This window comes from Lepus europaeus, chromosome 5 (genome assembly GCF_033115175.1).
Source record: "Lepus europaeus isolate LE1 chromosome 5, mLepTim1.pri, whole genome shotgun sequence".
In the NCBI taxonomy this organism is placed as follows: Eukaryota; Metazoa; Chordata; class Mammalia; order Lagomorpha; family Leporidae; genus Lepus; species Lepus europaeus.
This window is the reverse complement of record NC_084831.1, coordinates 70,464,363-70,492,100: the sequence shown is the minus strand read 5'-3', so window position 1 is coordinate 70,492,100 and position 27,738 is coordinate 70,464,363. Positions and strand designations below refer to the sequence as shown.

General features: G+C 43.2%; 1 protein-coding gene and 1 pseudogene across 4 annotated transcripts in view; one reads left to right on the top strand and one right to left on the bottom strand.

Moving 5' to 3' along the window:
- USP33 (ubiquitin specific peptidase 33) overlaps positions 1–14,243 on the top strand; it is a 72,253-nt gene extending 58,010 nt beyond the window's left edge. For all 4 annotated transcript variants that reach the window (XM_062191579.1, XM_062191577.1, XM_062191580.1 and 1 more), the window contains exons 22-24: positions 7,911–8,013; positions 10,114–10,182; positions 13,054–14,243. In XM_062191579.1, the coding sequence (XP_062047563.1) occupies positions 7,911–8,013; positions 10,114–10,182; positions 13,054–13,211 (330 nt within the window). In that variant the 3' untranslated portion in view covers positions 13,212–14,243. The remainder of the gene's footprint in view (positions 1–7,910; positions 8,014–10,113; positions 10,183–13,053) is intronic.
- A 936-nt stretch (positions 14,244–15,179) lies between these two features.
- On the bottom strand, positions 15,180–27,470 carry LOC133759118 (large ribosomal subunit protein eL19-like; annotated as a pseudogene).
- Between the last annotated feature and the right edge of the window lie 268 nt (positions 27,471–27,738).

Sequence of the window (27,738 nt, the reverse complement as noted above, 5' to 3'; positions counted from 1 at the left end):
TCTTCGATTTTAGAGTTCATGCTATTCTGATACAGGTCTTTTCAAGCTGATATTTTAGCTGCTTTAGTGCTTCAGACTAGACCCTTGTCAGATGTGCTATATCAAATTAATATGGAATTATTTAAAAATTTGTACATAGGTTTTTCATGATATATATTATCTATGAGTTTTTTTGAAAGCTTCTCTCAGATAGCCTGGGAGCAATTATTATTCCAATAGAATTGTGCATATCTAGCTCTCAGATCTCATCTTCTAACCATTTTTGTTATTGTTAAAGATTTATTTATTTGAGAGTCACAGTTACAGTGAAAGGGAGAGACAGAGAGAAAGGTCTTCCATCCGTTGGTTCACTCCCCAAATGACTTTAATGGCCGGAGCCAGTGAGATCCAAAGCTAGTAGCCAGATGCTTCCTCTGGTCTCCCACGTGGGTTCAGGGGCTCAAGCACTTGGACCATCCTCCACTGCTTAGCCAGGACATGAACTGACACCCATAGGGGACACCAGCAGGTGGAGGCTGACAACTACACCACACCACTGGCCCCTGAATGTCTTTCTCAACCTAATGGAAACACCCCTCTTTGGAGGAATGGCTGATGCTAGGGCAGGGAAATTACAAGATGAGATTAGAACATTTTATGCCAGAAAATAGAGAATTTCTTGACTTAAAAACTATATAGAAGCCCATTTAATAGGACTCAACTCATACTGGCCAAATTTTTGAGAATTTGAACTTTAAAATTTAGTAACATAATTAATTAAACAGAATAAGAGATATTATATCCATACTGTGGATAGGTGAATAAATGTAAAGGTTGAGGAGTTGGATATTTATATCATTTCAACTTTCTCCCCATGAAATAGTTGCTAGTTACAAAAGGAGAATTACAAACTTTGATCAGAGAAGCCTGGCCAGACCTCAGAGAGATCTTCCATCTGCTGATTTCACTCCCCAAATAGCTGCAACAGCTGGAGCTGGGCTAATCAGAAGCCAGGAGCCAGGAACTTCTTGCAGGTTTCCCATGTGGGTGTAGGGATGCAAGTACTTGGGCCATCTTCCACTGCTTTCCCAGGCACATTAGCAGAGAGCTAGATTGGAAGTGGAGTAGCCAGGACTCGAACTGGTGCCCATATGGCATGCCAGTGCCACAATTGTCTTCTTTACCCTGCACTGCAGCACCGGCGTCAAAATCAAGAGATTTAGGAAAGTGTTTGGAAGTGGTGACAAAAGCCTATTTGTGCCATCTGTGGTTGCTTAAGCCTACATGCAACTGCCAGTAGAAGAAAAAATACAGTTATTTCTCTTGTGTATTCCTTATATTGTGTATATCTTTGGCAGTACATAATGGAGTACTACCTAGGACATAGAATTCTGCCATCCTGAAAAATGTGGGTTTCTCTACATAGAAGAGAGTGTAGATAAAACCATCTGTCCTTTGTTAACTCAGCGTCCATATACACTCATACATCTAAACTGTAGTAGCAACAGTGTCATCCTTACACCTAACATGATAGATAATGTCATCTTTATACCTGTCAGCTTGTGCAGCAATACAAGGGTAAACATTGATATTTACCCTTTACTTAAATTTGAGTGGTCCAAAATTATATCCGTTTATAGGTGATGGTCAGCCATTTTTTTCATTCAGACAATGCGGTAAACAATCTCCTTCTTTTTCTTTATTAAAGATGTATTTATTTATTTATTTGAAAGGCAGAGTTGCAGAGAAGCAGAAGCAGAGGGAGAAAGAGAGGTCTTTTATCCACTGGTTTGCTCTCCAAGTGGCTGCAACTGCCAGAGCTGGTCCAATCCAGATCAGAAGTGGAGCAGCTGGGATTCAAACCTGCACCCATATGGAATGCCAGCTGGCCCTTCCATTTTGTTTTGTTTTGTTTTTGTTTTTCTTTTTTTAAGGTTTATTCATTTGAAACATAGTTACAAAGATGGGAAGAGAGAGAGAGATCTTCCATCTGCTGGTTTACTCCCGGAATACTTGCAACAGCCAGAGCTGAACCTGTCCAAAGTCAGGTGCCAGGAGCTTCCTCCAAGTCTTCCACGTGGGTGCAGGGGCTCACACACCAGGGCCATCTCCACTGCTTTCCTAGGCACATTAGCAGGGAGCTGGATGGGAAGTAGAGCAGCTAGGACTTGAACCAGCATCCATATGGGATGCTGGCGTTGAAGGCAGCAGCTTTACCTGCCACACCACAATGCCAACTGCAACAATCTCCCTTTTATAAATTATAATTAAATAATACAATGTTAATCACCAACGACGTAATTTATGATAGTAATAGAATGAAAGGAAGGGAATAAAGAAGTTGGTAATGGTTTCAAAATTTGGTAAATGTTTAGAAACATGTACATGTGCATGAGATAGGAAAGAAATACATGTCTACAGCTGCTCACTAACTTTTCTGGATAACCTGTGTTCTCAGCCATTAGCTCAACTGGTTGTAGTTGTGTGAAATAACCTGTTTCTCATTCATGAAATGTAAGCCCTTAATAATCTTCTTTGTATTACATTCCTTTAATCTAAACTTTTCATCTCTGGATGTGGAAATACTAAATGGTTTCTGAAGTGGATTGAATGGTGGTTCTCCCAAAAGATATTTCAATGGCCTAGATTTAGACTCTGTGAATTGATCTTATTAATGAATGGAACCTTGCTTGGAAAAAAATATTTTCATATGTAATTTTGATACAAAATCATCCTGAATTATCTGTGTGGACCCTAAATCCAGTAAGTGTTCTTTTTAAAGAAACATGCGGCAGAGAGAAATGGAGAGGATAGAAGCTATTTGAAGACAGAGGCATAGATTGGAGTGATATAGTCCCAAAGCAGAAGAGTGAAAACTCTGTTCCTTGAGTTTCCTCTAGAGCCTCTTTAGGGAGCAGAGTCTTACTGACACCTTGCTTTTGGATTTCTGGTCTTCAGGACTGTGAGAGAATAAATATCTTTTTCAGCCACCATGTTTGTGGTAGTTTATAGCATCCATCTGAAACTAATACAGCAGGTAGAATTTCCAGTTACAATTCTTTTTGCTAATAATGTATAGTGATCATTTTATTCACACTTTATAACTGGGATCGATAATTCTAGCCAATATTGTAACCCTCACTTTGCCTGTTGGTTCAGTGACATGAGAAACTTTTGGTCCAGGAGCTGTCTCCACTTCCAGTTCAGTACAAATATTGTTGTATCCCTTTGGTAACAGAAGCCAAAGTTGGGGTGGGATGCAGAACTTCTGAGTATGTCAATAGGTAGTTAGTAGGGGAGATCTTTTTCTATCTGATTGTTAGCCTTGTATATTCTGGTTATAGGACAAACTGCGTATTCAGTTTCTTAGTTTGGGGCACATATCACATGGCTCAGGACAGCATCAAACTCATAAAGTTTTGATAAACAGGAATAAAAACTGGGTTCTCAATGGACCAGCAGTTTTTGGGTAAAAGCAAATTGTAGGATCACCAAGTTTTGTGGATGTGAACCTCTTCATTTCTTGTATACAAAATGAGTTCCATGATGAAACGCAGTGTGGGGTATTATGGCAATGAATGAGACATTCAGTAAGTCTGAGAACTCAGGGAAACATGATGGGTTAGGAAGGCTGACCCAAATATAATGTAGGTATTTGCCTATCACATCATCAAAGGACTTACATCTAAACTACATAAAGAACTCATTCAACTTAAAGGTAGATAGTCTAACTAAAAAAATAGGCACAGGATTTGAATTAGCATTACTCTAAAGAAGATATGGCTCATGAACATGAAAAGGTACATTATCTTAATCATTAGAGTATTCTTATGTGAATACTGATGGTAAAAATGCAGACTGACTTGACAAATGACAGTTTGTTAGTTTTTTGTAGGTTCAACACTTAGCGCATGACCCAACAGCCTCATTTTAGGTATTTATTGCAGAGAAATGAGAATTTGTATTTACTTAAAACTTGTAAACAAATGTTTATAGTAGAATTGCTCATAATTGCCCCAAACTGGAAGCAGTTGAATTGTCCATCAAGCTAACAAGTGAACAAAATGTGTTATGGCCATATAATAGAATATTTAGTAATAAGCACTGATTAATGCAACAACTTGAATCAACCTCAGAAATTTTGTGCCAAATGAAGGATAGACATAAAAAAACTATAATGTCTAATTTCTTTTACGTGAAATTCATAAAAAGGGGAAAATCGTAGAAACAGTAGATTAGTGATTTCAAAGGTGAGAGCAGCAGACTGCAAACTGTAGAGGAATTTTTTGTACATTAGATGCATTCTAAACTGAATTATAGTGACAGTTTTACAAGTAGAAATTTACTGACAAGCACTGAACTTCACAGTAGCAGTGGGTGGATTATTATACTTTAATGCTACTTTTAAAATGCAAATCTATGATTATTCTATAACACTAGAGTTTTTTGTTTTATTCCGGCTCACTGCACTCCCCCTTTTGTTCTTTTTTGTTTGTTTGTTTTTGACAGGCAGAGTGGATAGTGAGAGAGACAGACAGAAAGGTCTTCCTTTTTGCTGTTGATTCACCCTCCAATGGCCGCTGCGGCCGGCGCATCATGCTGATCCGAAGCCAGGAGCCAGGTGCTTCTCCTGGTCTCCCATGCGGGTGCAGGGCCCAAGCACTTGGGCCATCCTCCACTGCCTTCCCGGGCCATAGCAGAGAGCTGGCCTGGAAGAGGGGCAACCAGGACAGAATCCGGCACCCTGACCAGGACTAGAACCCGGTGTGCCGGCGCCACAAGGTGGAGGATTAGCCTGTTAAGCCACGGCACCGGCCTGTACTCCCCCTTTTTTATTTTATTTTGTTTATTTTTGACAGGCAGAGTGGACAGTGAGAGAGAGACAGAGAAAGGTCTTCCCTTGCCATTGGTTCACCCCCCAATGGCCGCTGCGGTAGGCATGCTGCGGCCGGCACACCGCGCTGATCCGATGGCAGGAGCCAGGTGCTTGTCCTGTTCTCCCATGGGGTGCAGGGCCCAAGGACTTGGATGGAGAGAGACAGAGAGAAAGGTCTTCCTTTTTACCGTTGGTTCACCCTCCAATGGCCGCCGCGGCCAGCGCATCTCGCTGATCCGAAGCCAGGATCCAGGTGCTTCTCCTGGTCTCCCATGCGGGTGCAGGGCCCAAGTACTTGGGCCATCCTCCACTGCACTCCCGGGCCATAGCAGAGAGCTGGCCTGGAAGAGGGGCAACCGGGACAGGATCGGTGCCCCAACCGGGACTAGAACCCGGTGTGCCGGCACCACAAGGCGGAGGATTAGCCTAGTGAGCCGCGGCGCCGGCCTGCACTCCCCCTTTTAACAAAACAAGAGTGTTAGTATGAAATGGAGCACAAAAATGGATGCCCCATGGTAAACTGAAAACTAACTTGAATTTCTGAAAAATTGAAAAATTGAAGAAGCAAACCAAAGGCTTCAGGAAAAGAGCATACAGGCCAAGCCCCAAGCTTGAAAAACAGTAGATACCAATGATGACCTCAGCATTGCCCCTCACCCCACCCTCTTTACGTTGTACCAGGCAGCAGGCCTGGGTAGAGCAGAAAGTATAGACAAGTGATGTAGGATTGCTCCTCAGGAAGCAATAGGTGGATTGATTGAGTGGCAGAACAACTACTGCTGGAAAGCAAATTAGTGTACGGAAAGATCCAGCAGAGAATTTCCCATATGATGAATCACCAAAGGGTAAACAGATGGAAAGCAGGAAAAAACGTTTGACATTCTGCTTAGATAAGAGTGTAGTATTTTTTTTTTCTTTTTTCTTTTCTTTTTTTTTTTTTTTTTTTTTTGACAGGCAGAGTTAGAGACAGAGAGAAAGGTCTTCCTTCTGTTGGTTCACCCCCCAAATGGCCGCCATGGCCAGCACGCTGCGCTGATCCAAAGCCAGGAGCCAGGTGCTTCTTCTGGTCTCCCAGAAGGCGGCGCCCAAGCACTTGGGCCATCCTCCACTGCACTCCCGGGCCACAGCAGAGAGCTGGACTGGGAGAGGAGCAACCGGGACAGAATCTGGCACCCCAACCGGGACTAGAACCCAGAATACCGGCACCGCAGGCGGAGGATTAGACTAGTGAGCCATGGCGCCGGCCAAGTATTTTGCAAATATACATTTTGGAACGAAAAAAAGGGAAGAACTACTTTCAGAGCAATAGTTTAATTTCCTATAACTAGAGGGAAACACATGTCTTTAAATTAGTGGGTGACTATGCTAATTAAGTTTTTAGAAAGCACCCGCCTAGAATTACAAAGAAGAAACTTCCTAATACCAAAGACAAATTAATTCCTGAGAGTGCTTAAACCTGGTAATGGTATGAATTCAGTGGATGTCACAGTTTAGCAGATGTTAAGAATCAGTCTGGCTTTATTAGAATTCAAAGATCTCAGTTCTTTAGGGACAAGTTACGTGTTACAGAATAGTCCTCTAACTTTAAATTCATTTCAGGGAAATGAAAAGAATCTAATTTATTCAAATGTAGCTCAGTACTTGTCACTCATGTGAGCAACCCAGATTGAGTTCTAGGCTCTTGGATTTGGCCTGGCCCAGGCCAGTCTTTTGAGGTTATTTAGGGAGTAACCAGCAGATGGAAGATCTCTTTTTATCTTTCAAATACATGAACATACATAAATTTATTTTAAAAATTTATATGTCTAGGATTCTATACTAACAATTGTGTCACTACTTTGAAAGTTTCCCATTCTAGGAGAGCTGTGTCTAGTTTGAACGTACCCATGTGTTAGGCGTTAGGAGTAGAAGAGGGAAAGGAACATCTGCCCCCTTTCTTTTTAGAATTTACCTAAATCTATACGAAGGAACTTCAGAAAGTTCATGGAAGATGCTTATTACAAAAAAACTACGTGGATTTCAAAGATGTTTTGTACCAAAATAAACATTTTTAAACAATTTGAGAGAAAGAGTTCCCATCTACTTCTCAGCTCCCCAAAGGCCTGCAATGGTTGGGACTGGGCCCAGCTGAAGCCTGAAACTGGGAACAAAATCGAGGTCTCCTACATGGGTGACAGGAACCCAACTGTTTGACCCGTCACTGCTATCTCCAAGAGCCTGCGTTAGCAGGAAGCTGGGGTCAGGTGCTGGAACTGGGAACTGAACCCAGATACTCTTATGTGGGATGCAAGCATCTTAACTGCTAGGCTAAACATCTCCCCCCAAAACATTTTAATTGTGTTTTTCCTGACTTTTCAAGTCTCATTATTATGTTGCCTGTGAAATGACATGTACAAGAGTATTTGTTGTAACATTGTATTAGTGATAGCAAATTGTGTATTATTTCTTAAATGAAAAAAGTGTAGACAGGGGATATGGTATGTTTAAGGTTTACACAGAATTTTTTTAAAAGATTTATTTATTTGAAAAGAATGAGAGGAAGAGATAGATAAAGAGATCTTCCATCTGCTGGTTCACTCCTGAGATGGCTGAAATGGCCAAGGCTGGACAGGTGGAGGCCAGAAGCCTGGAACTCCATCCAGGTCTCCCACAGAGTGGCAGGGGCCCAAGTACTTTGGCGATCCTTTTCTGCTTGTTGCAGCCTGGTCTCCCATTGCAGGTGGCAGCTTAACCCACTGTGCTACAATGCTGACCCTGCCCATTGACTTTTTAATAAATGTATTGAGTACTTACTCTTTCAAAGACCTTGCTTTGACTATCTTCACTTACCTAATCTTTCATGACTTTTATATGTACTTGTTAAATTTTGAATTGCTTATATTGAATAGATGCTACTGTATGTCTAGTACTAAGATACTTGGCATCTGTGTATATCTTGCTGTGATACCACATTCGTTGTGTATAAGAAATTGTCCTATATTTATACTGATATAGAATGATTATTCTGCAATAAAGCAAGTTCTTGATGTTAGGTAAGTCCTGTTTTCTCTCGTAGCTCAACAGAGCATTTCAAGAAGAGGACTCTCCTGCAACTTTTTATTGCATCAGTATGCAGTGGTTTAGAGAATGGGAAAGTTTTGTGAAGGGTAAAGATGGAGGTAAGTAGGTAACTGAAAAGTGAAATTCTTTGTAAATTTTGTGTGTATTCATTTGACAAGTTTTTCTTAAATATCTACATAACTTGGGGTTATTTCAGGGAGCAAAGAGAAATTCCTGCCTCAGGGAACTTGCAAGAAAATTTATATCATAGTTCTTTTAATGTTTTTTTTAAATTTACTTTATGAATTATACCATTTCTTTTAAAGATTTATTTATTAATTTGTAAGTCCGAGTTACACAGAGAAGGAGAAGCAGAGAGAGAGAGGGGTCTTTCATCCGCTGATTCACTCCCCAATTGACTACAATGACTGGAGCTGCGCCAATCCAAAGCCAGGAGCCGGCTTCTTCCGGGTCTCCCACGTGGGTACAGGGGCCATCTTCCACTGCTTTCCCAGGCCATAGCAGAGAGCTGGATGGGAATTGGAGCAGCTGGGGCTCGAACCAGCACCCATATGGGATGCCGGCACTGCAGGCAGAGGCTCTGCCTGCTACGCCATTGTGCCAGCTCCAACATGTTCTTGAAGGAATAAAGGGATTGAACAAAATTAGTCTGTGATTTTAGTTTAAAAGATTTTTAAGACTCCATATAACAATATGAGGTTGGCTAAATAAAGGTTTATCTAATACAATGAAATACTAGGTAAACTTTTAAATTAATTTTACATATAAGACATTATGTAATAATTTGAAAATAAGATGCTTCTGATTATGAAAAAGGTTGTAGCGTGGTATGCATTTTGAACCCTTTGTATTTAATAAAAACAAACTTTTATAATGTAAAGGCAAAAGACCCCACACAGATATTAAAAGGTTTTTTTAATCCTTTGTAAGTGGTATAAATGAAAACTATTATTATTCCTTGTTCCTTTTTTTATAGCTTTTGACAATGACAATGCACTATACTATTGTGTTCAAGGGAAAAACAAATAAGTTTTTGAGATTTTGGGGTTTTTTTTTTTGGTTTAACAATATATTTTGACATTTCATTTTATGATTTTTTTACTGCTTTTAAGAAATGACAATCTGAGACAAATTAAGAACTGTATATTTTCCTTATAAGGGAAGGAATTGTTTTTGTTTTTTTTTTTTTTTTTTTTTTTTTTTTTTTTTGACAGGCAGAGTGGATAGTGAGAGTGAGAGACAGAGAGAAAGGTCTTCTTTTTTGCCGTTGGTTCACCCTCCAATGGCCGCTGCGGCCGGCGCATCATGCTGATCCGAAGCCAGGAGCCAGGTGCTTCTCCTGGTCTCCCATGCGGGTGCAGGGCCCAAGCACTTGGGCCATCCTCCACAGCCTTCCCGGGCCACATCAGAGAGCTGGCCTGGAAGAGGGGCAACCGGGACAGAATCTGGTGCCCCAACCGGGACTAGAACCCAGTGTGCCGGTGCCACAAGGTGGAGGATTAGCCTGTTAAGCCACGGCGCCGGCCTGGAATTGTTTTTACAGCATAAAAGGTACATTTTTCACCTGTAATTCCCAAGTGATGGTTCAGAAATCATTTCTATCAGAATTTGGATGATACAGAGAGAACTTCTTGTACCTTCTTTCCTGATTCAATTTTAGGAAAACTAAGACCCATAAAGGGGCCGGTGCCGCGGCTCAATAGGCTAATCCTCTGCCTGCGGCACCGGCACACCGGGTTCTAGTCCCAGTCAGGGCACCGGATTCTGTCCCGGTTGCCCCTCTTCCAGGCCAGCTCTCTGCTGTGGCCCGGGAGTGCAGTGGAGGATGGCCCAAGTGCTTGGGCCCTGCACCCGCATGGGAGACCAGGAGAAGCACCTGGCTCCTGCCTTGGGATCAGCGCAGTGCGCCGGCTGCAGCGCGCCAGCTGCGGCGGCCATTGGAGGGTTACCTTTCTCTTTCTCTGTCTCTCTCTCTCTCATTATCTACTCTGCCTGTCAAAAAAAAAAAAAAAAAAAAAAAAAAAAAAAAACCCCATAAAGGAAAAATCTCAGGGGAAGGCATTAAGAATGGAATAATCTGGCTATAAAATAACCAATATGATTGTATAGTTCTCAGTTATTTCAGGCACAGTTATATAATTCTTTGCTATATGTCTTTGAAAAGTATTTATTTTAATATTTCTTTTTCCTTTGATTAGATCCTCCAGGACCTATTGACAACACTAAAATTGCAGTCACTAAATGTGGTAATGTGATGCTCAGACAAGGTATGTTTGACTGTTATTTAAATCTTTACTTATTAATAATTTGTCACCACTAGAAATATATGAGATGTCTTCAAAAAGTTCATGAAAAATGTATATTGTGCATGTATTTCAACATTATTTTAAGATTTATTTATTTATTTGAAAGAGTTATAAAGGGGCGCAGAGAAGAGAGAGGTTTTCCATCTGCTGGTTCACTCCCCAAGTGGCTGCAATGGCCAGAACTGGGCCGATCTGCAGCCAGGAGCCAGGTGCTTCTTCCAAGTATTTGCACGATGGTGCAGGGGCTAAGGACTCAGGCCATTTTTTACTGCTTTCCCAGACCATACCAGAGAGCTGGATTGGAAATGGAGCAGGGCTGACGCTGTGGTGTAGCAGGTAAGGCCGCCACCTGCAGTGCTGGCATCCCATAGGGGCGCTGTTTCCAGTCCCGGCTGCTCCACTTCCAACCTGCCTCTCTGCTATGCCCTGGGAAAGCAGTAGAAGATGGCCCAAGTCCTTGGGCTGCTGCACCTGCGTGGGAGACCTGGAAGAAGCTCCTGGCTCCCGGCTTCAGATTGGCGCAGCTCTGGCCATTGCAGCCAATTGGGGAGTGAACCAGTGGATGGAAGAACCTCTCTTTCTCTTTGCCCCTCCTTCTTGCTCTGTGTATCTCTTTCAAATAAATAAATACATCTTAAAAAAAAAAAAAAAAGACAAGAAAAGAAAATGGAGCAGCCAGGACTCGAATTGGTACCCATATGGGATGTTGGCACCTTACCTGCTATGCCATAGCACCAGCCTCAATATTTTTTGTTCCAAAGTAAACTTTAATTGTATTTCCTATAAACTTTCTGAAAGACAGATAGAGCTTCCATCCACTGATTCATTCCCCAAATGCCTGGAACAGCCAGGGCAGAGCCAGGCTAAAGCTGGGAACTGAGAACTTAATTCAGGTACCCCACACAGGAGCAGGATACAACTGTTTGAGTGCTGCCTCCCAGGATATGCATTACCAGGAGCTGGAAATCAGAGCAGAGCCAGAATACAAACCCAAGCACTCTTGTGTGGGATTTTAGCATCCCAGCTGGTCTCTCTATCTCTATGTTTCTCTTTTTTAAAGATTTACTTATTTGAAGGGGAGAGTGAGATAGAGTAAGAAACAATCTTCCATCTGCTTGTTCACTCCCCAAATGGCTGTAATGGACAGAGTTGGGCCTTGCCGAAGCCAGAAGACCTGATCTCCATCCAGGTGTCCCACTTGGGTGGCATGGGCCCCAGTACTCGGTCAGTTCTCCCCTCTTTCCCAGACACATTAACAGGGAGCTAGATCAGAAGTGGAGTAGCTGGTACTCGAACCTGTGCTCTGATATGGATTCTGGCATTGTAGATGGCAGCTTAGCTTACTTAACCACAACACTGCTTCCCACTCACCCCACCAACTCTACCCCCCAAAAAAATGGATCCCTTAACCATTAGGCTAAGTGCCTCTTTCTCACACTTCCCATGAACTTTTTGAAGTACCCTCTGATGAGGGCCTCTTGGCAGATGTTATCACATTGGTAGGAGCACATATGAGAGCTGTCACATAGTGAGAATGGAAGCTAGAGAGCAGGGAGTGGTATGATATGCTCTTCTGTAATAGCAACCCCCTGTCCCAAGAAATAACTGAAATAGCAAAAGAACTATGTTAACCCCTTCTGAAGTCTATACCCCAGTGACCTAATTACCTGGCCTTTAAGCTCTATTTCTTCTTCTTTTTTTTTTTTAATATTTATTTTATTTATTTGAAAGAGTTACAGAGAAGTAGAGACAGAGAGAGGTCTTCCATCCGCTGGTTCACTCTCCAGATGGCTGCAACGGCTGGAGCTGTGCTGATCTGAAGCCAGGAGCCAGGAGCTTCTTCTGGGTCTCCCACATGGGTGCAGGGGCCCAAGGACCTGGACCATCCTCTACTGCCCTCCCAGGCCATAGCAGAGAGCTGGATGGGAATTGGAGCAGCTGGGACTCAAACTGGCACCCATATGGGATACTGGCACTGCAGGCTAGGGCTTTAATCTGCTGCGCCACAGTGCTGGTCCCTAAGCTCCATCTCTTAAAACTTCTACCCTTTCCCAGTATGTCCACACTGAAGACTAAGCCTCCAACATACAAAGCTGTAGAGGATAAACCGCATCCAAACCATAACATTTCTATGGGCTTTATTTATTAATTTTTTAGCTCTAGGTTGTCATTCGTACATGGAATAGGGCAAATAGTGGGAAGCAACTATTGTTTAATTTTAATCTGAGGGAAGATTTTAGAGCTATTGGTAGGAACTAGGAAAAAGTATCTCCAGCTTTTTAAGACAGAACATATGTTGCAACTTTTAACAAATAGACCAGTGTTGGCTGGTGCCGTGGCTTAACAGGCTAATCCTCCACCTTGTGGCACTGGCACACCGGGTTCTAGTCCCGGTCGGGGCGCTGGATTTTATCCCGGTTGCCCCTCTTCCAGCCCAGCTCTCTGCTATGGCCCGGGAAGGCAGTGGAGGATGGCCCAAGTGCTTGGGCCCTGCACCCGCATGGGAGACCAGGAGAAGCACCTGGCTCCTGGCTTCCGATCAGCGAGATGCGCTGGCCGCGGCGGCCATTGGAGGGAGAACCAACGGCAAAAAGGAAGACCTTTCTCTCTGTCTCTCTCTCTCTCACTATCCACTCTGCCTGTCAAAACAACAACAACAACAACAACAACAACAAAAACAAATAGACCACTGTTAATCTGAAGTGTTATGTCCCAGAAGTTTTTACTTACCCCTACAGTATGCATGCTGGATGCTAAAGCATTCGGAAACTTTTTGCAATATGAATATATAGGTTTGAAAACATTTTTCTCTTTATGTATGTATAATTCTAGGAGCAGATTCTGGTCAAATTTCTGAAGAAACATGGAATTTTCTACAATCTATATATGGTGGAGGGCCTGAAGTTATCCTACGACCTCCAGTTGTTCATGTTGATCCTGATACACTACAAGCAGAAGAAAAAATTGAAGTAGAAACTCGATCTTTGTAATTTTGAAGATATAGAGAGTTCTGATGAGAAGTAATTTTCATTTCCTCTGACTCATACACGTGCAAAAACATTCCTAAAAGCATGTTTTTTTCCATTGATTTTTCCTCTTTTATTCCTTTTACTCCTTCTTCATGGGCATTATGGAAGAATATGTTAGAGAATATGTAATATACTACAGGTTGGTATATTTAATGCTAAATAACTTGTCACAAAGTCTTTCAGTATAATATTTTTGAAAGAGAAGGGGACAGTTGTGATCAATTGGTAATCAGTTGATTATTTCTGTTCTTTATACTACATGTAGATGCATAGTTTCCTTTGTAGTATTGTAAATACCTTTGCTTTGAAAATTTTTCATTACCTTGAGCCACAATAACTGACCAATCTTTTCAGTTCTTTAGAAACCTAATTTAATTGTATAGTTTTGACAAGGCTTTGTATAAGAAAGAGCCTATTTTACATTGAGAGTAGTAGTCAGAAAATTCTTGTTAGTTTCCTAAAGCTCAGGAAATGTTAGGGTGTCACTTCTTTTGCACTGCAGCATATAAACTAGCATATTAAAATTTACAAAATGTCTTTTTTGAATGTATTAAGGATGTATTTAGTTTCAGTGGAATTTGTCAACAGATGTCAGTAACTTATTGCCTCCTATGATGTAAAATGTTAACCTCAATTGCTAACCCTGGATAGTACTCATTAATGTCAGTAACTAAAAACTTAGTTTTAGGACACCTCTTATTTTGAGAGCATGAAGTGTGGAATGTGTCATTGAGATTGTTACAAAGCTTAAGCCACTTGCAAAGTGATTTTTTAATCCATAAATTCTTTTTGAATAATATGTATGCACTGCTATTTGCTTGATTATGTAATGTTGAAAGTTTGACTATATTCCCAAGTACAAAAACATACTAGATTACATTGATAATGTTGAAAAATATTCATGATAGCTTTGTTTTGGTTTGGGGTATCTGCCACCAGCTAAAAGCAAAATTGTCAAAATTAATTCAATAAAAATGATTTTAAAATGTGTAACTTTAATATTGAATTTATTTTGATAGACAGTAAAGGCAAAGGGTGTAAAATTTGCTAATGTTAATGTGTTTCATCTAATATGATTCATCTAATTTGGTTGTTGTCTTTCATTCTTGCTTGTGATTCTCTCTCCAAGGCAGTTTCTCCTAGAAACTCAGATGGTAGGTCATCAGACCCTCCTCATTCCAGTGGAATCCTGCTCCATATTCTGGAGGAAGGAATGTTACACATGGACCAAGAAGAATTCTCAAGCAGACAGACTGTGTTGTTATCCCCACTCAGTCTATTATCATTAGACATACAGCAAAGTCTCCATAAAAGCCCAGAAGGACAAGGTTTAGAGAACTTTCACATTACTGAACATGGAAAAGTTCTTGGAGGGCACCATCCCCAGACAGAATGGAAGTTCTGCACACATGCTCTGCTCTGCATCTCTTCATCCATGTCCTTTGTAATATCCTTTGTAATAAACCAATAAATATGTCCCGTGAGTCACTCAGGCAACTTAACTGAATCCAAGAAGGACATTGTGGGAACCCTGATTTATAGCCAATTGGTCAAAAGCACAGGTAGAGCAACTCAGCACTTGGCACTGGCATTTAAAGGTGGTGTGGTGGACAAGTCTGTGGACTGAACCTTCAACCTCTGGGCTCTGATGCTCTCTCCAGCTGATGTCTGCTGTAAAGTTGATCTCTTGCTGTTGGGGAGAAAGCTCCATACTTTTTTAAGTCACAGAAGTGATCTGTGTTGTGAGTGTATAGTAGGAGTTTTTTGAATGAGTTGGTTTTCCTCCTGCATCTTCATCAATTCTTTTATGTTAGTCTGTCCTTCCTTCTTTTTTCCCCTTTGGCAAGCAAATAAAGACTTGTTTTATTTGGTAATCAATCTGCTGTAATCCCAGAAGCCACTGTGTAGTGAGTACAGAGAGAGGGAGCTTTATTTCTTGGTCTCTTCCTGCTTGGGCACAGTCTTGATGATCATGGCCTAATGGCTCTCTTTTCATCTTCTTGCTGCTTGTGTGCTTGCTTGGTGTTAGGTCTGTGGGCTTCAGTCTGGTCAGCCAGGAGTTTCTTTAGGGCCTTTTCAAGCCTTCATTCACCTTGTGGATGTGTTCCATGAAAATCGGCTTGTGTTTGAACACATATCTCCTTCACCTTCAAGAACAGGCTGTGATACACATGATTGTCAATCTTAGATTCATGGCACCTTTTGAGCAACCAGCACAAAATCAGCATCCTCCTTTTCCAAGTTACCTTCTCTGGCATTGGAGCATTGCTTACCTATGCCCATATTCCTGTTGTCCCATTGGGCCAAGGTGTTTCTCTGGCAGGGCCTGGGAATGGACAGTCACAGTCTTGCTGATGATCATCTCATCCTTGACCAACTTCCAGATCTGATGAGAGTTGACATTGGCACTTCATTAGTCTCATTGGAGTCCATCTTGACCTTATTTTTGCCACAGCAGAGGACACTGGAATCCTGAGCATGCACATGGCTGCAGCCAAGGCAGCAAATGAAAACCATTTACTTTTTTTTTTTTTTTAAGATTGATTTATTTGAAAGGGTTACAGGGAGAAGTAGAGATCTAGAAAAAATTTTGCTGAAATTCACATGGAGACACAGGAGACCTTGAATAGGTAAAGCAATCTTGTACAACAAAAACAAAGCTGGAGGCATCACAATACCAAATTTCAGGACACACTACAGGGCGGTAGTTATCAAAACAGCATGGTACTGGTACAGAAACAGATGGATAGACCAGTGGAACAGAAGAGAAATACCAGAAATCAATCCAAACATCCACAGCCAACTTATATTTGATCAAGGATCTAAAACCAATTCCTGAAGCAAGGACAGTCTATTCAATAAGTGGTGCTGGGAAAACTGGATTTCCACGTGCAGAAGCATGAAGCAAGACCCCTACCTTACACCTTACACAAAAATAAATCCACTCAGCATGGGTTAAAGATCTAAATCTACGACCCGACACCATCAAATTATTAGAGAACATTGGAGAAACCCTGCGAGATATAGGCACAGGCAAAGACTTCTTGGAAAAGACCCTGGAGGCACAGGCAGTCAAAGCTAAAATTAACAGTTGGTATTGCATCAAATTGAGAAGTTTCTGTACAGGAGCCAGGAGCTTCTTCTGGGTCTCCCATATGGGTGCAGGACTTGGACCATCTTCTGCTGCTTTTCCTGTGCCATAGCAGAGAGCTGGGCAGTAATTGGAGCAGCCAGGTCTCGAACCAGTGCCCATATGGGATGCCAGCACTTCAGGCCAGGGCGTTAACCCACAGCACTGGCCCCCTCCTCTAGGCTCTTCCTGCCACTTTTCTGCCAGTGTCTCAGGCTACTGTGGTTTCGCCTCGCCTCTCTTTCCAGCACTGGTCGGAGGAGAACTCTTGGCAGCTGGGCTCCTGAGTCGTGGGCGCCCCTGCCCTCCATGTAGATCCACCGTGTCCCTCTAATTCCAGAAGAGTTTCCCCTGCTGTTTTTCCCCCTAACTCTTCCCTAGGACTACACTATCTCCAGTTTTATTAAACTATCTTTTCCTGGACTATCAGTGAGCTCCCTCCCTATTCCGCCATCTTGGAGGAGTATATCTCCTGCCTGCACTTCTAACTCTTCTTTGATAAAGTGCACCTTGGGAATCAGCAGGTGATTGCTCAAGTGGTTGAATTCCCACCACAAACAAAGAATATCCAAAGTGAGTTCCAGGCTCCTGGCTTTCACCCAGCCTAGCTCTGGCCATTGTGGGCATTTGGGCAATGAACCAGCAGATAGAAGATCTATCTCTCTGCCTTTCAAATAAACAAGCTCATGGAAAACAGAATTAAGAGATGAGTTTACTTGGCCATTTAAAAAAATTGGAATTTGTGCAGTTTCTTCAAAATACACATTTTCTATGATTTTATTCATATTTTTTTAAATATAAGAGCTCCCACCGATTGTATCATTCCCTGAATGCCTGCAGCAGCTGGATCCAGGCTAGACTGAATGCAGTAGCTGGGGACTCAATACAGATCTCCCACATGAGTGGCAGGAACTTGATTGATTACTTGGGTCATCACTGCTGCCTCCCAAGACCTTCATTGGCAGAAAGTTGGATTTAGGAACTAGTGCTGGACATTGAACTCCAGCACTTTGCTATGGGATAAAGGTGTCATAATCACTAGGCCGAAGTCCACCTTCCGTCGACTTTTTAAAGACTTCTCGTGAATGAAGAATACTGGTTTCTAGAAGCTAATATAAATTTTCATATCAGTTGACAAAATATATAATACAGTATATAAAGGAGCCACTGTTCCATAGACTCTTAGCTAAAGGTTGACTTTTTTTTTCTGTTTGTTGACAGATATATAATAAAAGAAATGGTTTCTCTAAGTATGGTTTCTTGAGAAATAGGAAAACTGCAAAGAATGGTGAGAGTCTATATGTGTTAAGCTCTTAGTAGTTATGTCATCCTCCAGCTATGATTTTGAATAATGTTGCCTGATCTTCAGTTCATTTGTAAATGAGAATGTTGCAGGTTGGATTTACCTGGAAGCGGACAGAAAGATGGTGTTAGGATTGTATGTGGTTTATTAAGGAGTAACACAGTTAAAAGAAAATTAAAGGAAGTAGGATTGAGCAGCAACTCCCAGAGTGATGTAGACCTGGAAAAGTTTCTGCAAGCCCCATAAAGACATCTGGAGCAGTCTGATCAGGGGGAAGTGGCCAGGCCTTTGTTCTGTCACTTGGGCTTGCTCTGTCAGTGACAGGTGAACTCAGCTTGATCCTGAAGGAGTAAACAGATAGAGGCTGTCAGCCAACCATGCTCCTTTTGGCTAAGTAGTGTGTGCTTTCTTGAAAGGAGGAGTTGAAACAGCAAATCACATCTGCCACACTGTATCATAGGATTATGATAATTATGTTACAATATACTTAACATAAGTGGCACTCAATGATATAATCCCTTATCCTCTTCTTCAAATGTATTAATCTTTAAGGACACAATATTTATGTAAGAATCCTGCCAAAGGCCAGCACCGCAGCTCAATAGGCTAATCCTCCACCTGCGGTGCCGGCACACCAGGTTCTAGTCCTGGTCAGGGCCCCGGATTCTGTCCTGGTTTCTCCTCTCCCAGTCCAGCCCTCTGCTGTGGCCCGGGAGTGCAGTGGAGAATGGCCCAAGTGCTTGGGCCCTGCACCCACATGGGAGACCAGGAGAAGCACCTGGCTCCTGGCTTCGGATCAGCGCAGTGCGCTGGCCGCAGCACGCCGGTCGCAGCGGCCATTGGAGGATGAACCAACGGTAAAGGAAGGCCTTTCTCTCTGTCTCCCTCTCTCTCACTGTCCACTCTGCTGGCGTTTCCCTGGCCATTTGTGTTTGTAGAGTGAACCAGTGAGTGAGAGATCTTTGTCTTTGCCTCTCAAATTCATTAGTTAAAAAAAAAAATGTTGGTGTGGCATATGGCCTAGTGGTACACATGACCACATCTCACATCATAGTGCCTGGGTTTGATTCATGCTTCTTGGGGCTGGTGTTTTGCCTAATGTCTAGCGTTCTGGTGGGGATGCCTGTATCCCACTTCATAGCATCTGGACCTCCCACCATGGTGACAGGCACCCAATTACTAGGACCATCACCACTGCCTCCAAGGGTCTGCATTAAGAGAAGCAGAAGTTAGGAGCTGGAGAAAAGTGTCAAACCCAGGCTCTCCTGTGTGGCATGATGGGGTCATCTTAACGATTAGGCCAAATGCTCACCCCAAATATTGAATTTAAACCCAGATGTGTGTGTTTCCAAAACCTATGCTTTTCTCAGAAGTCATTAATTTTTACAATTAGAAAATCCAGTTGTTATTGTTTCTCAGTAACAACTATATCCTGAAGCTCCCCTCCTTAAATTTGCCTGATGCCATATTTTATCAACTGCCCCTCCCCTGTTTCTTCTCTTTTTGTCTCTCATTCTGGATGTTCAATTCTAAATCTGTCACTTCACACATTTGTATTTTCTTATTTAGAGAGCTCATCTCCTTAGTCTAACGATCACTTAAAGAATATTTACTTATTTATTTGAAAGAGTTAGACAGGTCTTCAATCCACTGGTTCACTTCCCAGGTGGCTGTGGTGGCTAACACTGAGCCAGACGAAGGTAGGAGCCAGGAGCTTTTTGTAAAAAGTGATTTTTCTTATTTATTTGGCCTTTTCATATGTGTGTGTGTGTGTTTGAAAGAGTTACAGAGGCAGAAGGAGAGACAGAGAGATCAGCTGCAATGGCCAGGGCTGGTCCAGGCCAAACCCAGCAGCCAAGAGCTTCATTCAGTTCTTCCATGTGAGTGCAGGGGCCCAAGTACTTGGGCCATCTTCCACTGCTTTTCCAAGCACATCAGCAGGAAGCTAGATCAGAGTGGAGCAGCTGGGACTTATACCAGCATCCATATGAGCTCTGCCCACTACACCATAACACCAGCCCCTCACTAGCCTTGATGTATGTCTTCCAAAATCTAGTCCCAAATTACTTCTCTTTGCTAGATACACGCACTGGTATATTATCTGTATCTACAACTCAATAATTTGAAAAGCTGTATGAGTAGTCAGTAGTAGTATGTGCTCTAGAGCCAGAGTATCAGTTACTTTTCATTACAATCGTGTTACATAACAGCCATAGTCTTACACAGGAGTATTACTTTAAGAGTATGGAGTTTAGCTAATCAGGTCTTGGTTGCTGTCAGCTGAGCTCACTCATGCCTCTGTAGTCAGTTGTGTATTGGTGAAGCATTGCTGTTTCTAGAATCACTCAGGTGTCTTGAGTTTGGCTGATGTGGAATGACTTCTGCTGGGTCACAAGAGCAAACTGGCTCTTCCTTGTGAACTTCATCAAGCTAACCCAGACATGTTCTCTTGGTTATGACAGAGGAGCAAGATATGTTCAAGCCAATGCATGAGTTAACATTTGTGAACATTTCATCATCAGCCAAATCAAGTTACAGGGTCGAGCTCAGTCAGAATCAAGAGTTAGGGAATTAAGGTGGCGCCGTGGCTCAACAGGCTAATCCTCCACCTTGCAGCGCCGGCACACCGGGTTCTAGTCCCGGTTGGGGCACCAGATTTTGTCCCGGTTGCCCCTCTTCCAGGCCAGCTCTCTGCTATGGCCCGGGAGTGCAGTGGAAGATGGCCCAAGTGCTTGGGCCCTGCACCCCATGGGAGACCAGGAGAAGCACCTGGTTCCTGCCTTGGGATCAGCGCAGTGTGCCGGCTGCAGCGCGCCTGCTGTGGCGGCCATTGGAGGGTGAACCAACGGCAAAGGAAGACCTTTCTCTGTCTGTCTGTCTCTCACTGTCCACTCTGCCTGTGAAAAATAAAAAAAAAATAAAAAAGAGGGAATTAGATTCTAGATTTTTTTTTAAGATTTATTTATTTTAAAGTCAGAGTTACACAGCGAGAAGGGGAAAGAGAGGCAGAGAGAGAGAGGTCTTCCACCTGCTGGTTCACTCCCCAATTGGCTGCAACGGCCACGGCTGAGCTGATGCAAAGCCAGGAGCTACCTCCAAGTCTTCCCATGTGGGTGCAGGGGCCCAAGGACTTGGGCCATCTTCTATTGCATTCCCAGGCCATACCAGAGAGCAGGATTGGAAGTGAAGCAGCCAGGACTTGAACTGGCACCCATATGGGATGCTGGTACTGCAGGCAGCGGCTTTGTTTGCTATACCACAGCGCCGGCCCCTCTTTGGTTTTTAAAATTTATGTGTGAGGGGCCAACACTGTGGCATAACATGTAAGGCTGCCACCTGCAGTGCTGGGATCCCATGTGGGTGCTGGTTTGAGTCCTGGCTGTTCCACTTCTGAACCAGCTCCCTGCTATGGCCTGAGAAAGCAGAAGATGACCCAAGTCCTTGGGCCCCTTCACCTGCGTGGGAGACTTGGAAGAGGCTACGGGGGAAGAATCTCCAGGCTCCAGGCTTCGGGTCAGCCCAGCTCTGGCTGTTATGGCCATTTGGGGAGTGAACCAGTAGATGAAAGATTTCTCTCTCTGCCTCTGCTTCTCTGTAACTCTGCCTTTCAAATAAATAAATAAATCTTAAAAATAAAAATTCAAAAAAATGTATGTGTGTGAGAGAAATAAACACTGAGTTTTTCCCATCAGCTAGTTCATTCCCCAGATGTCGGCAGTAGCCATAGCTGGGCCAGAGCCAGAGTTGGGAGCAACAAACTCAATCAGATCTCTTACATGGGCGATAGGATCCCAATTACTTGAGCCATCACCACTGCCTCCCCGGATCTACGTTAGTAAGAAACTGAAGTCAGGAGCCTGGGCCAGCTGTTGAACCCAGGTGCTGTGATACATGATATAGGCATCCTAACTATAGGATGTTTAACTTAGGCTAAATGTCCTCCCATAGATTTTAGCTTTTATGAGAGGGATTGCCAAGTAACATGGCAAAAGGCGTGGCTACTGGGAGGTATGAACAATGAAGGTCATTAATGAAATCAGTTGGGTATAGTCAGATTGTATGTATGTAATTGGATACTGACTGACTCTGCCACATATTAGCTGCTCTGGGACGTTGGGCCTCCAGTTTCCTTATGAGTATCTACATGGGTTGTTATGAAATGAAATGCTTAGTAGGTACAAAGAATGTAGTAAATGTGTAGCAATGCTCTCTGTAATATTTGTTGCAAGTAACATACATTCCTGTCTCACCTGAATGAGACTGTGCTGAAGACTGTGGACACAACTGTGGAACTCTCCATGAATATGGAAGCAGGGGCAGTTCTCTCACAGCAAAGTCATGCTGCTCCCAAAACAGCACTCCTGCCTCAGAATCAACCCTTGGGACATTCAGGATCTGGCTAAAAGGTCCATGAGAGTCTCACAGGCATGGAAAGCCATGACACGATGGCAAAAAACAATCTAAATGAAAGACCCTGGTGAACAAGACCCCAGCAGAAGGAACAGGCCATCAAGGAGAGAGGCGCCTTTCTCTGAAGGGAGGAAGGAACCTCCACTATGACATGGCCTTGACTAAACAAGTTCAGAGTCGGTGAACTCAAGGGACTTCCATAGCCTAGACAGCTCATAGCAAGAGTCTCGGGTGATTGCTGACGTCACAAATAAGAGTGCCAATTGTTAAATCAACAACGGGAGTCACTGGGTACATGCTCCCCACGTAGGATCTCTGTCCTTAATGTGTTTTACTATGAAACTTAAAAACACTACTAGTCGAACAGTACCTTATACCTTGTGCGGTTGTGTGCATGCAGCCTGTTGAAATCCTTGCTTAGTATATAATAAGTTGATCTTCAGTAAATGAAGGTAATTGAAAATGAAACTCGATAAAGGGCGGGATGGGAGAGGGAGAAGGGAGGGCCACGGGAGGGAGGCAGGTTGAGGGGGGAAGCCACAACAATACAAAAGTTGCACTTTGGCCGGCGCCGTGGCTCAACAGGCTAATCCTCCGCCTTGCGGCGCCGGCACACCGGGTTCTTGTCCCGGTCGGGGCACCGATCCTGTCCCGGTTGCCCCGCTTCCAGGCCAGCTCTCTGCTGTGGCCAGGGAGTGCAGTGGAGGATGACCCAAGTGCTTGGGCCCTGCACCCCATGGGAGACCAGGATAAGCACCTGGCTCCTGCCATCGGAACAGCGCGGTGCGCCGGCCGCAGCGCGCTACCGCGGCGGCCATTGGAGGGTGAACCAACGGCAAAAGGAAGACCTTTCTCTGTCTGTCTCTCTCTCACTGTCCACTCTGCCTGTCAAAAAAAAAAAAAAATTAAAAAAAAAAAAGTTGCACTTTGTAAATTCACATTTATGAAATAAAAAAAGAAAACAGAAAAAAAAAGAGACAAAGTCATGCTGCTACTCAGGTCAAAGACTATCCTTTATAGCATAACAAAGCACCTCAAAAGTTAATCATTTATTATTTCTTCACATTTCTGTGGCCTCTTTGGATGGCTTTTCTACTCCATGTGGTGTTACTGGTGTCATTCAGGAGGCTGCATTGTGTTAACAGATAAGCTGTGCTGGAAGGTCTGAGAAAACCGCTCATATGACTTGGGCCTTGGTGCTGACGGTTGGCTGAGGTGCCACCTGTATCTCCTTTAGGCCTCTCCACATAATCTCACCCATCAGCGCTTCTTCATGTAGCTTCTGTCTCCAGTAGGATAGCCTTGTCTGTGGCACCTGGATTCCAAGAGGGAAAAGGCAAATACTGCAGACTTCTGTACAGTTAGGGACTAGAATTGGCACAATGGTACTCCTGCCTTCTCCTATGCAGAGGGAATTAGTCTGGCCAAGATGTCTAGACATGAGTCAAGCTAATCATAATACATGGGGCCTTCAGACAATTCATGGAAAATGCATATTAAAATATTCATTCTCAAATAAATTTATTTTTAATGACATTTTCCCATGAGCTTGTTTGCCACCTTGGAGAGACAGCTTCCATCCTGGTTCACTCGCCAAATGGATGCCATAGTTAGAGGACCAAAGCTGAGAGCCAGGAACTCAATTCATGTCTATTATGTGGGTGGCAGGAATCCAACTACTTGAGCCATTGATGCTGCTTCGCAAGGTCTGCATTGCAGGAAACTGGAATCAAGAACCAAAGCTAGAGACTGAGGATTGAACCCACATACTCCATTGTGGGAAGTGGATATCCTAACCAGCTTCTTAACCACTAGGCCAAATGCTTGCTCCTTCACAAGCTTTCTGAACTACCCTTGTAACCTCAAAGTTCCCCAAGTAGAAAAGTGATTAAATAAATGATGCAGCTATTTTTGTAGCTTTTTGAAGAACACTTAATGACAGGGAAAAAAAGCTTATGATCTAATGAAAGAAACTAGGATACATTATTTCCTACCAAATTTTATATATAGCCATAGAAAAAATGGTAGTTTCTGGCAATACTAAGTAGTAGTAAAGTCACGTAGGAGCTTTGCATCAACTGTTTTCTTTCTTTGTGGTGTTTTCCCACCTGCTGAGCCTAATCCCTAACTGCAGTCACACTTCAGGTCTCACACAGCTTGGATGTTAATTCCTCACAAGTACATTAGGACATAGGGTCTTATGACCTCCACTTTTTTTTTTTTTTAAGATTTATTTATATTTATTTGAAAGGCAAAATTACAGAGAGAGAGAGAGAGACAGAGAGAGAGAGACAGAGAGAGATGGCTCAAGGACTTGAGCCATCTTCCACTGCCTGGGAAAGCAGCAGAACATGGCCCAAGTGGTTGCACCCCTGTGGGAGACCCAGAAAAGGCTTCTGGCTTTGGCCTGGCAATAGATGGAAGATGTCTCTCTCCTTCTATTTCTGCCTTTCAAGTAAATAAATAAATCTTAAAAGAAAAAAAAAAAAAGCCTTCCCCAAGTCCTCCCTTGCTCCATAATACTTATAGTTATGTGCTGCATAATGATGTTTGGCAAGTTTGGGGAGCACACATAGTGAAGGTCCCATAAGATTATAATACAGCCTAGGTGTGCAGTAGGCTGTTATCTGTGTAACTACATTCTATGGTGCTTGCACAATGCCTAAAGCACATAACACATTTCTCAAATGTGTTCCACGTGTCTGTGTGAAGATACTTAGTAAGTTGTAGAAAATTGAATTAAATGAGAAATTTATTTTGGTGCAAAAATTGTTGAAATCTATGCATATCAGGTCTCCAGAAAGTTCATAGAAAATATATACCATGAAAAAATCTATGCATAGATTAAAAAACCACTTATCTTTAAATTCCATTTTCCTAGATTTTTTTTGTAAAGAAGACTTATTTACTTATTTGGAAAGGCATGGTTAGAGAGAGAGAGAGAGAGAGAGAGAGAGAGAGATTTAGAGCTGTCTTCTATCCATTGGTTCACTCCCCAAATGTCTATATCTGCCGGGGCTGGGCCAGGAGGAAGACAGGAGCCTGGAACTCCATCCATGTGGGTGACAGGGGTCCAAGCATTTGAGCCATTTTCTACTGCTTTCCCAGGCACATTAGTAAGGAGCTGGATTAGAAGCAGAGCAGCAGGGACTCAAACTGTCACTCATTTTTGGATGCTGGCATTGCAAGCAGCAGCTTAACCGGCTGTGCCAAAACACCACTCCTGAGATTTTTTGAAATAACCTATGTGTATATGGAACCTTCTGCAGGTCAAACTTGGGGAAGTTACCTGGCCCATTTTCTCAGCAGAAACATGTGAATACTGTCATAGGTTGAGTTCCCTGGGAAGCAGACTTTTACATGATCAGTGTGCAGAAAATGTATTTTATTTAAAAAAAAATTTTTTTTGACAGGCAGAGTGGATAGTGAGAGGGAGAGACAGAAAGGTCTTCCTTTTTGCCGTTGGTTCACCCTCCAATGGCCACTGCGGCTGGCGCATCATGCTGATCCGAAGCCAGGAGCCAGGTGCTTCTCCTGGTCTCCCATGGGGTGCAGGGCCCAAGCACTTGGGCCATCCTCCACTGCCTTCCGGTGCCATAGCAGAGAGCTGGCCTGGAGGAGGGGCAACCGGGATAGAATCCTGCACCCCAACCGGGACTAGAACCCGGTGTGCCGGCGCCACAAGGCAGAGGATTAGCCTGTTAAGCCACAGCGCCGGCCATTATTTAAAATTTTTTAAGATTTATTTATTTGAAAGGCAGAGATATAGAGGAGACAGATCTTCATCCTGCTGGTTCATTCCTCAAATGGCTGCAATGGCCAGGGCTGGGTCAGGCCAAAGCCAGGCATCAGGAGCTTCATCCAGGTCCCTCACGTGGGTGCAAGAACCCAAGGACTTGAGCCATCTTCCACTGCTTTCCCAGGTGCATTAACAGGGAGCTTGATCAGAAGTGAAAAAGCTAGGACTCGGACCGGTTCCCATTTGGGATACTGACACTGCAGGTAGAAGCTTAACCTTCTATGCAACAGCAGCGCAGGAAATTAGTGAATGCTCTTTGGGTCGTCACTTTTGGGAGGGAAAAGCAGCAGCAAACCTGGACAGAGGGGAAGCTGAGCTGCAATGAAGTCTCAGTGGAGTGTGTCAGCTGATCCTGCAAACTGCCTTTGTAAATGAGATGATCCATCAGAACTGTCCCACGTGAAAGGGCTGCCAGCTGATGGCTGGCTGTGGAACACCTTCCTAGCAGCAGATAGTTCATTCCTGAAAAGGGATCTGAGAAGTACATCTTAAGGATAACCACAAGCAGCATCTGTTTCATGGGCTTGTTGGAAGGCTAAAATATGGTAACATATAAAAAACACAATGCCATGTTGTCTGGAACACAGAACTCAAGAAGACAATAGTTGTTATGATTATTATGAATAGACTTGGGCTAAGCCTACACAGCAAAGTTGAGGAACTTTGTTGTGTTTGTTTTTGTATGCTTTGTCCTGGGATAGGGCCTGGCACTAAGTAGGTTCAATAGAAGCTTGTTGATGTGTTTATCAATATGAAAATTATATCACTGTTTACCTTAAAGCAAATATTGAGTTGAACTAGAAAGGAAAACAAATACAAAAAAGCCATTTCAGCTGTTTAATAACTTTTATTAGCAACATAAAAGGCACATGTATCACTTGCCTGGGAAAACAATGTTCCAGATAGGAAGACAAAAACAATGAAGCCGCACTTAACAACTGAGGAAAAGTCCCATGAATGGGTTCTACTACTAAATTTGGTACTTTTTGGAACATAGTATTTTAATCATAGACAGGGAAGGAGGTTTAATTCATCTTTTCACAGCTTATAAATGGTGAGGTAGCACTTCAACCCAGAGGAAGTGTTCCTCTCAATTGTGTTGGACTTCGGTGTCCTGCATGCTCAATAGAGTGAAAAGAAGGTATGTTTCTGTGTTTATGTATTCATTGCAGGGGCAGAGAGACCCACGGAGCTACCACCTGCTGGTTCACCCCCCAAGGCCAAGAGCTCAATGCTGGTCTCCCACGTGGGTAGCGGAGACCTCAGTATTAGAGTCACAGTCTGTTGTAACCCATGGCTGACTTTAGAACCTAGGCATTCCCATATGTGATGTCAATGTCTTAACCTCTAGGCCAAACACCTGACCCTGAAGGTAGGCTTTGATAGAGTATTTACTGCGCATTGTATTGTGCCAGACACGGTTCTGGGGATACAGCAAAGAGCAAAAGTTATTAAGTCTCTGTCTTTAAAATATATTACAGTTTTGGCGGCGGAGACACCCATTGCTGAATAACGTTTGGCAGTGGTAACTGTCATGAAAGGTAAAAGGAGTAATTGCAGTGGTGTAGGTGCGTTCATCTGGACAGAGTGGTCTGGCCGGCCCTCTGATGCTGATCTCTGGGTAGGGTCCTGAGATTTGCATTGAACATGGGTGAGTTAAAAAGAAACCCGGGGAAAGTGTTCTAGCCAGAGAGCAGCCAGCGCAAGGGCCTGAAGCGGTTGGCGCTTGCGTGCTGCAGGAACAGCTGGATAGAGGTGAGCGAGGGGGCGGGCGGATCGGCGGGAGATGCGGTAGGCAGGAGCCTATGCCCTAAATACACATATATGGCTCTTTCCCCGGCCTGAG